At 40.5% G+C, this 17,545-nt stretch overlaps 1 protein-coding gene across 2 annotated transcripts; it reads right to left on the reverse strand.

Moving 5' to 3' along the window:
* Positions 1–1,681: 1,681 nt before the first annotated feature.
* IDO1 (indoleamine 2,3-dioxygenase 1) lies at positions 1,682–17,339 on the reverse strand. 2 transcript variants are annotated; one of them, XM_062213032.1, is made up of 11 exons: positions 17,200–17,339; positions 14,011–14,106; positions 13,452–13,571; positions 9,879–9,997; positions 8,485–8,499; positions 6,333–6,432; positions 5,660–5,777; positions 4,995–5,140; positions 4,131–4,182; positions 3,543–3,691; positions 2,434–2,549 (listed from the first exon to the last, which is right to left on the reverse strand). In XM_062213032.1, the coding sequence occupies exons 1-11, from the start codon at positions 17,272–17,274 to the stop codon at positions 2,520–2,522; spliced, it is 1,020 nt and encodes a 339-aa protein (XP_062069016.1). In that variant the 5' UTR covers positions 17,275–17,339; the 3' UTR covers positions 2,434–2,519. The 2 variants fall into 2 exon arrangements, with proteins under 2 accessions (XP_062069015.1, XP_062069016.1); XM_062213031.1 differs by lacking the exon at positions 4,995–5,140 and having other exon boundaries at positions 1,682–2,549; positions 17,200–17,338.
* Between the last annotated feature and the right edge of the window lie 206 nt (positions 17,340–17,545).

Consider the following 17,545-nt stretch of genomic DNA (forward strand, 5'->3'; position numbering starts at 1 on the left):
TCCATTCAAAAATTTGATTAAGTCTTTTGAGATGCAAGCAACTAATATTGGCCAAGCCCTTAAAAACTTGCAAGTACCACTCAACTGCCTGGTCAACACAGTTCGAGACAATCGCCTAGCCCTGGACTATTTACTTAAAGAACAGTGACTGATACTTCTTTCTGTACATATATATATATATATATATATATATTAGGGGGATGTTGAGATGAATATTAAATAAATTTACAAACAAGCTAGACGGCTTCACAAGCCTCACTATTTGGGCAACCATTAAGCTGGCCATCACCAATATCATTTGTTTTTCCACGCCCCTCCAGGCCCCTGGTGTCTACCCTGCTCTCTTCAGCACTTGTCTTTTAACCTTTTGGGAAGATATGTATTTTCTGGGTTCCCACACTTCCATGTCAGGCTGATATTGGTCTGGGAATGTCAACTCATCTGCCTTTCCATGAGAAAAGACAAGGACAAACAAGATTTTTTAATTTTAAAAAATTTACTGTGTTTAGTTGAAAGGCAGAGTTACAGAGAGTGGTAGAGACAGAGATTTTTCATTCTCTGGTTCACTCTCCAAATGACCAGTGACTGAGACTGAAGCCAGAAGACTGGAACTCCATGTGGGCCTTCCTTCCGGTGGATGGCAGGGACTCAAGTACTTGGACCATGTTTGGCAGATTTCCCTGCTGCAGGTGTATTAGCAGGGAGCTGGACTGGAAGTGGAGCATCTGGAACTTGAACCAGCGCTCATATGGAATGTTGGCTTTGTAGGCAGGAGCACAACGCCAGCCTGGGCAAAGCACTTTTATGCCTTTAGGATTTAGGGTTCAACCTTCCCTCAGCGGGAGCTGCTACATAAGACAAGATCTTAGGCCAATCTTCTTGAGAATAAGGGGGATAATGAGACCCAATCAAGTGCCACCTAGCCTGAAACATGATCTATCTCCTGACCTGACCATGGATCCGTCTCCAGTTACAAAGCAATAAGGAACAAGGGGTGTGCAGACCCTAACTGCAAAAGGCCTCCTGCTGCCCTGTTAGGGACTTCCGTGACCTGTATGCATGCCCGCAGCAGCCGTTGTGACCAATATGTGACTTTCTTAGGGTGGTGATAGGAGCAACACTGCCATTTGGGATATATTACATGCACAGTAAGCAGCTGTGCCAGCATTGCACAATGAGCCGGGTGCAAACCCGAGTGCTATGAGCCTAGAGGAATGATTCAGAAAGCGAGAGGGTGCAGCCACGCCTCCCCAACCTGACAGACAGCTTTGCTCAGCTCCTGTCAGGGAACCAGTCAGCAGAACCTCTTTCTGCCACACTGATCCGTGTATGAATGCAAAGCCCCAATAAACCCTGTCTGGGTTGTCAACTTCCAATGCAAAGGAATCAAAGAACCTGAAGTCAGGATCAGTGTTAAGAGCCAAGAGTGGTCGGCCCAGTAAACAAGGCAGTGGCCCTGCCATCATGAGGCTTGTTGGGTAGTGAGAATGCATACACGTAACAGGATATTATAAAAGACGATCACATGAACACAGGACAGTACAGGAATCTACAGTCCTGCTGGAGGAGTAGCAGTATAGAGTAGCTCTCATCTTTAGGTCTATCTGATTGCAATTATAAATTGAAACAACACATATTATATATAAATGTTATTTATTGAATTAAATCACTATAATTTAATTATAAAATACAGAAAATATAGCTGCTCAATTGAACATTTTTCACAATTATAAAATCCTTTTTTATTTATATAAAGGTAAGAAATTTTATGTATTTCATATATACAATTTTAGGAGCATAATATACTTCCACCCTACTCTCCCTGCACCTTCCTTTCTTACTTTTCTTAATTTTTACAATGACAAATTTTCAGTTCTCTTGATCTATACAAGCTTAACCCTCCACTAAACAAAGAATTCAACCAGTAGTAAGCAGAAAATGCTACTGTTCCCCAGGAGTATAGAAGAGGTTATCATTCTTAGTATAGAAGAGTTTATCATTCTCATACAATACAATCATCTTCTGTTTATTCTTCTTATTCCTATCAAGAATGCGTAAGTATTAGAAAAAATGCTGTTGGTGTTTCTGTGGTGTTTCTATCGCATTGGCTGTTGTTGGCCCAGGAGTCTGAGAGCGCTCTGTGGCGGGAGGACATGGCGACACTCTCATGGATGTGCCTTTGCCCAGGTTGCCCTAGCCTTCCTTCAGGAGGGATTTCTCAGTGGTCCCCCTCACGGTCTTCAGGAAATTCATGACGTCAGTGCCCCCGGTTCCTTGGCTTTCCAGTGCTGCGGGCTTTTCCTCCCCTTCCTTCTCCTTGGCCTTCTGGCGTGCGGGAATCACAATGTACTTAGCTACTATTTGCAGATGGTAGCTTCTGAGGGCCACCAGGGCTTTCACACACTCGTCATAAGCTTCCTGAAGGCCCGTGTCCTTTTCTGAAAGGATGCACTCTCGGATGGATGGAGCTGCCTCCAGCGAGCTAAGGAAACCCCGGTGAGCCGGAGGCATGTATGTCCTCATTTCCTGCAGGAACTCAAAAGCGGATGCTAGAGGGACAAGACAGAGAAGGTGAGAGGGAGGCCAGGACTTTTCTGAACCTAGGAGACCACAGCAGATCAAAGAGAGAGATGGAGAGAGCTCACCAACAGGTACCATCGCAGCAGGCACTGTGGTTAAAGCCATCCTCTCACAAGGTGATGGGGTTCACGGTAAAAGAGTCTTAATTCTCATAGCCTCATGGGCTGGACGCGTGCTTTCATGATAGGATTTTTGTGTGTGCTTTCTTCCTCATTTTCCCACTGTGTTTGAGCCTTCCAAGAGGCTGGTGGTGTAGAAAGCATATCTACACATATAATCTGTGCCTGGTGGGCCACCACACTGAATCTAACAGAGCTTAAGGAAAAATCTCAAACTAACTGAATTAAGATGGAAAAAGTGTATTTTCACCCAGTTCCATGCTTTCCTCTTTGTTAAAGAGATGTTTGAGAAAACAGGGAAAAGGAGAAAATTCTTCCTGAGGCCTCTTATGCGCCTAAGGGGAACACAAATGATTGTGACTCATCTTTCAGTGTTAGTGCTGGCATAGCCCTGGGCTTATGGGGCTACAAGCTGGCTGCACAGTTGCAATGCCAAGCCTCTCCCTGTCACTCAGACCTCCACCTCTGCCACTTGTACCCACAGGTCCTGGCTCATTTTCAGGGGCCTCTCCCTTTTAGCGTCGGATCCTCCATGTGCAGGACCTGTGACACTGGCTTCTCCCAGAGTCCACCGGACTCTGGATGTGTTTGAGTAAGATTGAGATTGAGACAGACTTGAGTTTGGGTGTTGGCTTTGCATTCTCTAGCTGCTCGACAAGGAGCCAATGGTTCAGCTACCAAATGGGATGGCGGCAATGTAATCCCTACTTCACCACCGATTGTCCTAAGCCATCAGATCAGCTCAGACGAGGTGCTGGTGGCAAGACACTTGTCAAAAAAAAAAAAAAGAATGCGGTTATGTCAACCTAAGAGGGGATTACTATCCATCACTTCCCACTTTACCTCCGCCCTCTCTCTGCTGGATGCCCAGCAGAACGTCAAAGCACTGGAAGATGCTGCTTTGGGCTGCACTCCCCCCAGCAAACTTCTTTGGGGTGTCCCAGACCCCTTCATACAGCAGGCCTTCTGGAAGCTGGGAGTTGCCTTTCCAACTAGATCAGAGAGGAAAGGAAAATCAGTTCTTGGATTAACGCCCACCTTTCTGATGTCAGATCTTGTAGCAGAGGAGAGCAGAAAGTGACAAGAGGCAGATTTCATGATTCTTCGTCCACATCTTCTCCAACATTCGCGTGCGTGCACGGACTACTGAACCTAATTGTGAGAAAGTCACCAAAGCTTTTCTACCACTGGCAACTTCCCTTTGCACAGATCATTGCCTCTCTTTAACATGAATTGCTTTCCTCCTTCAATCCCCAGTGCATCCTTGGCCAAGTAACACCATAAAGAACAGCGGATTCTTTCTCTACCACAGTTACTTTTGAATCTAAACTGTTGTTTCAATCGGGTGGACAGCAGGGTCCAGCCATAGCATTTCTGATGTTCTTTATGTTTAATTGATAAGAAACCGTACTGAAGCACAGGAATACCTACCCAGACAAATAAATGCGAAGAACGTTGAAGAACAGTTTGGGGTCCACATGTTCTGTTAAAAGACGGCATGTGTAGCGTCAGTCAGAGGAAATTAACATAAGGAAAACAACTGCAGGAAAGGCAGAAGCCAGTCTGTGGAGAGGAGGCCCTCTCTCTCCCTGCTGTCTGCTCCCAGGGAATCTGCCCACATTTGCACTTGTGGAACCCGGCTGTGGAGCTTGGGGTGAGCAGCCCACCTCCCGCACATCATCAGGACTCCTGGTAAACTGCACATTTCTTTAGCGATCGTGCTTACTTCTGTAACAGATAAACTTCTTGCATAAAGAAACCGAAATTATAGGAGAAGAAATAACAGCAAGAACAGACACACACACACACACACACACACACCGGACCACATCCTTAGGTCTCCCTCCTTAAAGCTTGTGAACATTTTCTTTTCTAATATTCACCATAGCTTTATTTTTCCTACCTCCTTACAGACATCTAAAAAAATATTTTGACGCCTTTTAATTGTTTATGCTTGTGGGGTGCAGCATGATAGTTTAATAAAGGTGTACATGGTGTACTGACCAAATCAGGATACTCAACAGAGCCATTTGAGTTGAAGGTCAGTCTGCTTGCCTGTGACCAATCATCAGTGACCCGAGGCCCATTGACAGGTGAACCAGTAATGCAGATTTGCAAATTCAAATTGCTAGTTTTGTTTTGTTTTGTTGGCTCTTTGTTCTACAAAGAATTTTGAGCTCTTTTTTTTTAAAGATTTATTTTTCCATTTAAAAGGCAAAGAGTTACAAAGAAGCAGAAGCAGAGAGAGAGAGAGAGAGAGAGAGAGAGAGAGAGAGAGAGAGGTCTTCCAACTACCTGTTCACTCCCCAGATGGATGCAACTGCCAGAGCTGGGCTGATCTGAAGCCAGGGGCCAGGAGCTTCCTCCAGGTCTCCCACATGGGTGCAGGGGCCCAAGGACTTGGACCATCCTCCACTGCTTTCCCAGGCCATAGCAGAGAGCTGGATCGAAAGTGGAACAGCCAAAACTCTAACTGGCGCCCATATGGGATGCCAGCACTGCAGGCGGCAGCTTTACCGGCTACACCACAGCACCAGCCCCTCCTAGAGTATCTTGCTAGGTTGTGAAAAAAAGCAGAATTCCCACAGCACTCTTATCAAGCAGAAGCTATGTGTTTTTAGAACTGCCTTCACTTTCACAAGCTCTTTGTGGATTTTGGTGGGAGGCAAGGAAGGTGTATAAATTCCACGTAACTCACTTGGATCCTGGCTTCACTGTTTATGACGTGCGTAATCTTTAATCATTTATCTTATCTCGCTGACTTCGATTTCCATACCTTGACACTGAGATAGTTAAGCCTACCACAGGCAAGACGCAATGACTTAGTGAGATAAAATTCATAAAGGGGAAACACTAAGTGACACTTGCTTTTTGCTTCCCTTTTCTCAATGACTCAAAACCTCGGACAACACGAATTCTCCATTGTCAGACCTGAGTACTGTCCCGTGTACAATACTTGCCATGGATTTGCTCAAACACTTTAAGGGCTTTGTTCAGACAAGAGACTACATCCAGAAGTGCCTTCTGCAGGGTGCCCCGGTCCTGATGTTGCATTGCGCTGAACAAAACGGGAATTATCTTTAAAAAAATCACAAACAAAGAGCTAAGATTTCCCAGCATGCAACACTGACATAGAATAAAATACCTCTAAGTCTTAACCCTTCAAATCTTGCAATTGCATTTATTTTTATACTTTTTTCTTGGGCTAAGCATCCTGACTAACAAATTTCCTTGTATTTATGCAATGTTGAATATGTCTTTACTTATTTAATATTTAATTTAGAGGCATTTTCATGGCTCTTTGTATATGTTTCTATTTCTAATAGTTAAAAGCATCTTTTTAATGTCACCATGTATTATAATTTCAATGCCAAATCAAATTGAAAATTTTTCTTTTTATTTCTCACAGGACTCTCAAATTTGATTCTAAATAAATGGCTTCTAGCCTTTGTATTTTAGATGGTTCATACAAGTAATTTCTTTCTGCCAGATAATCTTTTATTCCCAATTAAATGATCTACTCGCTATATTTAGGCAGGAATAAAGCTAAGTCATGCTCACTACAACTCAGTTGCTAACTGGTTGCTCGGCCTATGTGACCTGTTATGCAAAATCAATTGTGGGTGTACGCACTTTGATTGCAGAAGCAGCTGCTATTTCCACTAACAGAGAAACCAGGAAAAAGCCTTTAGCACAGTCTTCACCAGGGAAGTAGAACAGGATGTCCATGTTTCTGCCAATGTCAGTCAAGAAAGGCAAGAACTTTAGCAAAAATAGTAATATGTTTCACTTTCATCCACGTGTATTTATCCTCTGCCTCCCCAGAATAATTTCATAAGAGAGGTATTGCAAGTCTCAATCTCTCCATTATATGGTTGGGAATATTAAGAGTCAACACTTAGGCCCATCATCTAAGATCAGATAATAATACTAAGTAGGTTAACTTCGGGCTTGAAATTTCATTCTGGAACTTGGAACCAGACATCCCCAAACTAGTTCTGTTTCTATTATCTAATCCCATTAACTTGTTGCAGGCATATTTAATTAGCATAGACATACGTGCAGTGTTTTTAGAGATACCTAAAAGGCAGACTTTGAAGAGTTTGTCTTCTCATTTAAATAAATATGAGGTTATTTCAAAATGCCCAAGGAAAATGAAATTAATAGATTTATTTCCATGCATAAATAATGAACACAGTAACATATAAAAGCTTTCTATTCAGTGGTAAAGATGGAATATACTACCTTGAGAATCACTGAGCACTCATAGGCAGAGACCTTATTTGCATTGTGCAAACCTAATGCACATTCCCATGAAAACTTGGAAGTTCTTCCATAAATTTATGTTAATACTTTTATTTATGAACTTAATTCAGTTTCTCAGTGGTGTATCTGTTTTGCCAAAAACATTCAAATAACTGGTGAGGTCCTATTTCTCTCTTTTATTGAGGTTCTGGCATTGGTACCAACATGGTCTCAGTATCTGCATATCTATGCATAGTATGGTAGCCAAATTCAAGGTATCTGAAGCCAGACCACGTCTGCAGCTTGCTTGTTCTGTGATTTTGTACAAGATGTGTCATCTTGTGGCTGGTGTTGTGGCATAGTAGGTAAAGCCGCAGCCTATGATGCTAGCATCCCATATGGGCATTAGTTCAAGTCCCCAGGGGCTCCACTTCCTATCCAGCTCCCAGCTAATGGCCTGGGAAAAGCAGCAGAAGATGGGCCAAGTGTTTAGGTCCTGCCATATGGATGCAGGAGTCTGGAATGAATCTCCTGCTCCTGTCTTTGTCTTGTCCTAGCCCTAGCTGTTCCACCTGAGGAGTGAATCACAGGCTGAACCATCTCGCTCTCTGTAACATTACCTTTCAAATAAATAAATGAATCTTTATAAAAGTGTCCTCTTTCTCTGTACCAGCGTTCTCATCTTTAAAATGAGCTGAGCTGCTTAAAACTCTTCCATTGTCTCATTTGTCTTAGGGTACTGATTAAATTTCTTGCCATAGCCAGTCAAGTCTCACATCATCTTTTTAAATACATTTAGTATTTAGTATCTGACCACACTGCTGTTTGAACCAGGCATCACTGACAGTGCACTCAGATTTTTTTCTCACTTTAAGAGCCTCATACTCACTATTTCCTCCACTGTGAACATCTTCATCTTTTCCGTCTGGCTGATTCTTACTCCTCTACAAGATTCAGCTGAAAGTTTTGCTTCAGGAGTTTCTCCCTTCATGCCTTCTATTTGATCAAGGCTGCCAGTACCTTATTTTCTTACCTTTTTGCTCAGTCATAAGTAAATTTATATAATTTTCATTTAATTTTCTTCTTCTCTGTTAGGTGAGCTGTACCAGGTCAGGCTTATAATTATATTTACCTTAGTTTCCTTAGTTCTAAGCTATGCTTGGTACATAGGTCAAAAGTAGTAGGGAGTCGGTCAAAAAGAACACGAGCATGTATGCTTACTGATTGACATTGTTAACTAGTTCTGGGCACAGAGACTTCCAAAGTCAAAGATGCAAGCAAGCGTGTGCATTACGTATGTGTGCATATCAATTGTATGTCAGCAAGTAGTAGTTTTGTAGATATCTATAGCTATATTACCAAATACAGTCATACTTTAATCACAGATATAATTAAGTGCTAAGTTTTATTTGCCCCTAAATAATTACTTATTTTTTGCCTGAATTCAATCATGTAAAATGCACTTGAACTATATTGGTAAGTCAACATTCACTTGGAATACAAGAAAATTCTTAGAAAAAGATAAGAATCTAATACTCACTCATAAGTCATGGGTCTTATGAAAGCAGCCAAGAAGCAATGGGATAAGGGGATGAGAGAAAGAAAATCAATTAAAAATCAAATGCTTTTGTGTTATTATTATTATTCTTAACCTGAATATTACTTATCTTTCAGAAGGAAGACATAGATAAAAACAAAAAAAAATACATTTTTAATGTTTCTCCAGTAGGTGTTGAAAATATTTGACTTACACTTAAAACAAAAAATGAAATATGCAATAAGTACACATGTATACCCACACTAGCTGTAACTAATAAGAAACTTTCTAGATCCAATCCTTTTGTTTTGTGCTATTCCCATGTGCAGAATATTCCTCCACAGGTACCGCCTTGAGCCATGGAAGGCTCCACTTATGTGTCCCTTTGTTGTAGCAGATCTTATCACGAGGGAGAGGAAAAGGGCAGATTCTGAGCCAAGGCCTCTGAAAGCCCAGGCATCGCTGCCGGTACTGCTGAAGATGTGTGGACTCTGAAGCGCAGCTTGCTAATTGACAGTTAGCTGCTTAGAATCTCCAAAGACGTGGAGTCAAAGGAAGACAGACACAAATGCATGTAACTCTATGATTTCATAGAAATCTAGTGATACAATACACACATTTTTTAAAAAAATTAACAGGTAGAGAGACAGGATAGGAGAAGACAAAGGGTCTGAGAGACAGACAGAGCTAGAGCCAGAGTTAGAGCTGGAACTAAAGCAAGAGTTAGAGCTAGAGCTAGAGCTAGAGAGAGAGAGAGAGAGAGAGAGAGATTGAGAAAGCACTCTCATTTACTAGTTCACATCCCAGGTGCTTCTAACAGCGAGGGTTGGGCTGGGACTGAAGCTGGGAGTGGAGGTTGGAAGGCAATCCAGGCTTCCCATGGGGGTGGTAGGAAAGCAATCAAGCCATCACTCTTGTCCCCTGGGATCACCATCAGCAGGGAGCTGGAGTCAAGGGTGGAGCTGGGTATCAAACTCAGACACTCCAATGTGGAACACAGGCATCTTAAGGGTTAAAATCCAGCTCCCCACACTTTTTTTTTTTTGCAAGATAAATGAGAATATATTTGCCTGGTACATGGAAGGAAGCTGGATAACATAGGTCCAAAGGAAATTTCTGAGAAATAGTCTATGACTTGCTTAGGATGGAGGTTACATTAGTAAGTGTTCCACAGTCCAATTTGAGGGAACATTTAAGGTTTGTGTAGTTGACTGTGTGTTATCTCTACATTTCTCTTGCATGTATGTTCAATGCATTTATAGTTCAGACACAGCAGTACAAACAGCTCTACCCCAAACCAAGAAAGTTGACTGCCAAACTTAAGTCAGTAAAGGAACCCCCCTTTGCTGTAAATAGAATACATTCCTTCCATTCCGGTGATAATCAGGTCTACATACCCGCTGGGATCCTTTTTCTTCCAGTTTGCCAAGACACAGTCAGCATAAACGAGAATAGGAGGCAGCCCCAGCTTTTCAGAGAGTTTGCAGTAAGGAATGGCAATATTTCTTGGCAAGACCTAATTAAAACACAACATTCCATTTTAACCATTGCAGAGTCTCACCTTTTCTGCTAGCTGGGTGCTCACACATTAGTGGTTTTAGATGAGGGCACTTGAAACCAAATAAATGCAATTTTTTTCTCTCTACTCATTGCGTAACTTAACCCCAATGGTTAGTAGATGATCAGATGTTGGATTTGGGTTGATGCAGGCATACATCGACCACAGAGAAGAAAGAGAGAGAACAAGAAGCCTGTATCTTTGACTCCTTTTTGACTTTGAAAATTCCTTTCACTCATTAATTTGCTCATCTATCCCATGGATATATCTGAGATTTTCTTTTAGCTGGATATATATTTTGCTTTATATTTTTATGCACACACATATATTTTCATTGCTACCCCCTATGATCCTTTTCAGAAGGCAATCATTCTGCCATTTGCTTAAGCTAAAGCCCCTGAAGGAAGCCGCTTAGGAAGGAGGAAGCTTTATTTTGGCTCCTGATTTTGTTAGGCAGCCTTACTAGTGCAGTTTCTGATGGAGACTGCAATGACAGAGTGGATGCAAAGACACAGTCACACAGGAGCCAGGAAAAACAGACACCTGGAGCCCAGTCTGCTCTGTGTGTGATCTCTCCTCACAATGGCAATGTGACTGAACCATGGGCCTCCAGCCCAGCAGCTTGATCCAATCCAGCTACCCTCCCAGGGGCCACCTTCAGACACTGTGGTGGATCAAGCCTCAGATAGAGGCAGCAATCCATCAACTTAAGACCTTGGGACATCTGTCTGTCTGGGTGAGGCTGAAGAACCAAATCCTGCCCACAGCATAACATTAATGAAAAATACAAAACCCAGACAAAATTTTCAAATGCACTTGGAGATCATTATGCTTAGTGAAATAAGCCAGTCCCCAAAAGACAAATATCGTATGTTTTCTCTGATATGTGGCAGTTAATATATATAAGAACAAAATTGACATCTTGTGATTTGATTGTTGTTTAGAGCGCTTGTCTATATCCCAGTGGGACAGTGGTCTTCCTACATTTTGCTTGTTGAATATTGTGGTTAGAGGTGAATTAAGCCTTGGATTATAAAGTAAATTAAAAGTGCATTATTGAAAAAATTAAAGGAAAAAGAGAGGAAGAAGGAAGGAAAGAGATGTGGATTAAGGGGGGAGGGAAGTATGGTCACCTTCTTAGAACTGTATCTATGAATACATAAATATGTTCTGTTTATGTTAACAAAAATTTTTTTAAAAATTAAAAAATACATTCCCATCTATTCTTCCGTAATTCTTGACAAATTTATTAATTTTATGTTCATCCTGGTTTCCATATGATTTACTTGCATTCTCCCTCTTTCTTTTCTGTTTGAAGTCTCTGCTATATTTTGTGATCATGTATTTAAAACCTTCTGTTTGAAGCACCTAACATATATTACCTTGATTATTGATGACATAAATACATGTATATATATATATATATATATACATACACAATACCTACATATTGAGCTAAGATTCAGTTTCTAGCAAGACTATGGAGATCATGCACACAGCTACATTTATTAAGTTGGAGTGGGGGCTGGCGCCGCAGCTCAATAGGCTAATCCTCCGCCTTGCGGCACCGGCACATTGGGTTCTAGTCCTGGTCGGGGCGCCGGATTCTGTCCCGGTTGCCCCTCTTCCAGTCCAGCTCTCTGCTTTGGCCCGGGAGTGGAATGGAGGATGGCCCAAGTCCTTGGGCCCTGCACCCCATGGGAGACCAGGATAAGCACCTGGCTCCTGCCATCGGATCAGCGTGGTGCACCAGCCTCAGCGTGCCGGCCGCGGCGGCCATTGGAGGGTGAACCAACAGCAAAAGGAAGACCTTTCTCTCTGTCTCTCTCTCTCACTGTCCACTCTGCCTGTCAAAAAAATAAATAAATACAGAAATAATAAATAAGTTGGAGTGGGAGCCTGGAATTAGTGTTAAACCATTTTGCACCATCCCAGACTCTAAACATGGCAGTCTGACAATTTTGAGGAAGGATAAGGTGTTTCTTTGATTATACAGAGTAACTTCTTTCTCCTCCCCACACATTGGGAGGTGACTGATCACATAGGTGGATGGTACTATAGATCTGTCACTAAACAGGTTGTGGAAAGAAAAATAGCTCAATGAAATGCCTATTGACTTGTCACAAAAGAAAAACTTTCATTAAATGGTAGAAAGTGATTTTGGAATCTATTTTATCCCTTTGTGATGTAAAGGGACCCATGTAAAGGCATTGCAGTCAGCATTGGTTTGAAGTGATTATGGTTGCGGGGAAAAATACAGAATATCCAATAAATTTTTATATGATGTGGCACATACATATATGAAATAAATGCATTGCTTATCTGATGTCTGTTTGGTTTTGTTTTATTTCTTCATACTAATTGGTGAACTCTCTACTCAGTGTAGGGTTAATTTTATGAGTATACAAATTAACTGAAAAAATTCATCTCTGTAAAAAATAAGAATGGGAAACGAAGAGGCAGGAGGGAGGTGGTGGGAGAAGAATCATCACGTTCTTAAATCTGTATATATTAAATGCATGAAGTTGTGTTCCTTAAACAAAATAAAATAAGAAAAAAAAGAAGTTCAAATTTAATTGGCTCTCCTATGCTTTCCCTTGCTCCACCTGGCCACCTGAGACAGGGACTTTGGTGCATGTCTAGGTATGTAATGAACAGAGTAGACAGTCTGCACCTGACTCCTATTCTATCTGTTCTATACCAGTCACTAAAAGGAGGTTATGAGAAACTCTTTTGATTGGGTTTTGAGTGAATTGCTTACCAACCCTACTTGGTAATAGCTCTGGGCTCATAACTGCTACATTTGTATAATAATAGGGCTATGACTAACATATGAATGCTAAACACAAATTTATCTATAAGAAAGCATTCATTTAAAGTTATCTAATATTGGCTAGAGTAGAGTGAACTAATATATCTTCTATGTTTACAGGTGTAAGAACACTTTAACATTAACTAAAAAGAGCCACAAAATATGCATACTTCCCAAAAAAATCATAAATAGAGAAAAATGGCTTATATTCAAAGATTCTCATTGTAGTATCATTTAAAATAGTGATTTATTAATAGAGGATTTAGGAAGTGAACCATACTTCAGGAACTCAGTGAAAAAGTCATTTCAAATTACTAGGGTGATTATATAGTAATTGCAATGCTTACAGTATAGAGAATCAAGTTACATTTATATATATTTACAGGATGGGGCAACTGTGTTATATAAATAAAAAACTAAAATGTGCTCAAAGTAACAGTTGACATGCTGTCAGTAAATGATCAATTTCTTTTCCATTATCAAAATTTTGCAAAGTGTACTTTTGGTAGTTTTGAAACTTTCCAGTAAATATACGTTAAGTTTTATTTTCATGAAAATGTATGCCATTGTAGCACAGGAAAGACGAGAAAATCTCCAAACCTTTCGGATGTCTCCATCTCCTTGACCCCACACATACGCCATGGTGATGTACCCCAGAACCAGGTGAGCAAGGCGCTGTTGCCTGTGCCCTTCAAGCTTATCAATGCTGAGTAATGGCACCTGAGGACAATGGAAAGATTGACTCAATCATTAGGGATGTTTTAGGCTTCCAAACCAAGCTCAAAAACATGCTAAGTAGCTACAGAAAAATAAGATGGGCCAGCACCGTGGCTCAACAGGCTAATCCTCCGCCTTGTGGCACCGGCACACCAGGTTCTAGTCCCGGCTGGGGCGCTGGATTCTACCCCGGTTGCCTCTCTGCTATGGCCAGGGAAGGCAGTGGAGGATGGCCCAAGTGCTTGGGCCCTGCACCCCATGGGAGACCAGGAGAAGCACCTGGCTCCTGGCTTCGGATCAGCGAGATGCGCCGGCCGCAGCGGCCATTGGAGGGTGAACCAACGGCAAAGGAAGACCTTTCTCTCTGTCTCTCTCTCTCACTGTCCACTCTGCCTGTCAAAAAAAAAAAAAAAGAAGATTGAATATAATATACGATTCAAACCTTTTCGACTTTCATTCGAAGTTGTCCAGTCTTGATCAGTTCAGAGATATTCTTAGCAATGAACATCCACACATCATAATCACTAGGAAGCTCCTCCTTGAAAAAAAATATATATTATAAATATATATTTATATATATAAATATATATATATAAAGCATATATGCTTTCTTGTACATATAACCTATGGGAAACTGAAAACCTTTTCCGTCTTAACTAAACACTTGTGCACTGCGTCCGTGACTTTTGCAGTTGGAGCTGCAATAGCAAAACCAGCACAAAGTTCATTTTCCTTCTTCACCATGTCACAGATTTATTCTTACCATAGATCTTAGCAACCTCAGTGTGAGAATTTTTTTTTCATATTCCTTATTAAGTTGATAACTTTCACCTTTCTCTTAAAGGAAGCACTATACCAATTCTTTTTGGCATATCCAGATTGCCAACATCACTACTCTTGTCACTTAGGGCCATTATTAAAAAAACTAATTGGATACTAGCAATATGACACTGTGACTGTTGATCTCATAATTGAGAAAGCAACCAAGTGACCAGAGGTACCATGTGAGTACACTGGACAAAGGGTTGACTCAGTTAGGTTGTGACAGATTGGGGGCAGTTTGACATCTCTTCACTCTACTCAGCATTTATGCAATTTAAACGTCATGCACTGCTAGTTTTGAAATTTTCCACTTATAATTTTCAGGCTGTGCATGACACTGCATAAATAAAACTGTTGCTAAGGAGTCTACTGAGTAATTGATTACTTAGGATCCACTATGGGTTTTTATGCTCTGTGAATGCAGACAAAATCTAAATAAAAATGCCTCCCAGCATGTTATCATATTTATAATTTCATATCCAAGGGAAACATATGCACAAGACCTAGACAATATCCCAAGTGAGATAGAGATACCTGAGCAATTCCTCATATACCCTGTCCCTGCTCACTTCAAAGCATGACCTTGAGGTCAATAATGCTGGACTGTGGTGTCTAAGGTGTTTTTAAGCTTGAAAATAAAGTTAATATCATAAGCAAGCTCTAAAACAAGAAGACAAATAATATCAAGTTCAAACATCTTCAAGATCTGCAAGTCTCAATCAGTTAAGGCAAGATTTTTAATACTGAAAAATCTCGATGTTGTCTGGAGTTTTCCAGCTCTGAATCTTTCTCTAATGAGCACCCAAATGCCTCTCGCTAGGGCTTTCAGGGGCCAGTGTTTGCGGTTATTTGTTCCTGTTCTTCTGTATTTCCCTATGAAGTACATCGGTTGTTCCAAATAGCAGATATTCTTTTTTTATGGTACAGCGTGATTAAGATCTTACTTGGCCACATGCTTCAACCAATGCAAAAGTCAGTCAATAATATATTTCTGGTTTGGAGAATGCCTGAGTGGTATAGCATAAATTAACAAAGAGAACACAGAAGATCCTTTGATTTCTGTCAGGTTAGGGAATGCAGTGTGCATATATAGAGGCTCAGAATACATATAATTTTCATCAGAATAGAAAAAGATGAACTAGACACTCCAAGCTCAGAATTTCATTGGACAGGTCTTCAGTGAGGAAATAGAAGTCACTCCTGCCTTTGTTCTCCTGTGTTAGGACACTGAGTCTGACTTCCTCATCATCTCAGTGAGCAGTTATTTTGTAAGTAGCCCGGGGAAACTTGCTTTGTTTCTTCCTGGATTTTGCTTTAATCATTGAACTCTGTTCTAAAGACGTGAACAATTACCATGGTTGTTGCGTTTTTGAACAGATCTTACTTTTTGAAAACAGAATCCTGATACCCTTAGTAGTTTCTGAAAGTTTCTGTTCTGTGTCATTGATAGGTACATCATTGAAACCATCCAACTCTGCCATTTATGTCTGATGGTGGGGTAGGGTTATGGGTGGTACAAGGCAGGAAGCCAAGCTGAATATTATTAATTTGTGTGTAAGGTAAATTAGGGCAATGCAATTAAAGCATACCTTCATTTTCTTAAATTAACTCAATAATCGGAAGAGGAAAATGAGAATGGGTGGAAGGGGTTGCTTCAGAATCGCCTATATTCCACCATGTACCTATAGGCTTTTATTTCTTAAGTGTAGATAGATTGGAATGTCTGATTAAAATATATATTTGCTACACTTAAAGGTGCTCTCTGCAGTGTGGGACATTTTTGGATCACAAAGAAATGAAGATACAGTGCTCCATACAGTTGGTACAATTGTTCATATAAATCCTCTCCTGCAACCTTAAGTTAAACCCTGTTAAACCCAAGAACAAAAGAGAAGAAAAAAACAAACTAAACCAAACCAAACCAAAACAAAACAAACATTTCTCTTCCTCTCTGAAGAGAGGCTGCACAGCATGATAGATTTAAAATCATGAATCCTGGAGCCAGACTTCCTGGGCTTTGTCATTTGCCAGCTGTGTGAGTTTGGTAATTATCCTAATTCCACATGCCTTTCAGTTCTCATCAGAAAGGGAAGGATAATAATCTACATAACATTCAGGCTGGTGTGTTAGGATGCAATGAGTTATCATTTACAAACTACTTAGGAAAATGTTTCACAAATGCTTGATAATTAGGACTTTGATAAATCGGTTTACATGGCATTCTTTGGGAGACAACTCAGGGAAACAGTTTTTAAGGCAAATATTTCTCCACATACTCGGTATTTTGTAGCTAATACTTGTAAAAATAAAGAAAAGGTAGTTGAGATTCTCACTTAAATCTTATGCTCCATAAACAACAAGCAACATTCATACAACACAAAGGTTAATATGCCATTTCATAAACCCAATCAAATTAGGAACCCACACTTTGCACAACTTAAGATATATCAATACAGAAAAGGATTTAACTTTGGTTTTTTCAAAATGCCCTCTGAAAATAAATTGTCATAAACCAACTTTTGATTTCTACGATATAACTCTTTTGTAAGCTAAAAATATTTCCACAATTTCCTTATTTCATCACTCTTTACCTTAGGCAAGAAAGAAATGCACTTGTGACTGTATTTCTAGGGAAAAAAAATAGGAGATTTTAAGTAAAACCACTTGTTCAAACTCTGCCTCCAATTTTGGCAATCCTATGTTTCTTTGTTGAGTAGGAGTTGTGGAGCCACAGTTCGGTACATGCTGGCTTGCCTAGGTAAAGGATGAGAAGAAAATACATTTTCCAATATCTCAATCTGTCTCTTACCAGTGGATTTGGAAGAGCGAAGCCTACATCTTTATCTATGTGGAATTCTTCAAGAATTTCCCAAGAAGTCCCCATTGCAGATTTCTATCAAGTGCAGTGGATGTGCAGGCTACTCCTCTGATGCTTAAGGTCCTAAAGAGCCTCAACCACCATCTATTTATTGTAGTCATGGTTGGAGTCAGTCACCACGACTCATTACGTAGGCAGTGAGAAATGACTTCCACTTTAGGAATAGTTTCACTTTCTGCTCTTTTTTTGGTAATTTTATAAGCAATAAAACCCACAAGTATGCCTATTCATCATCTGAAGAAACTGAAAGGTCATACCCAATATCAAATCTTTATCA

This window comes from Lepus europaeus, chromosome 16 (genome assembly GCF_033115175.1).
Source record: "Lepus europaeus isolate LE1 chromosome 16, mLepTim1.pri, whole genome shotgun sequence".
In the NCBI taxonomy this organism is placed as follows: domain Eukaryota; kingdom Metazoa; phylum Chordata; class Mammalia; order Lagomorpha; family Leporidae; genus Lepus; species Lepus europaeus.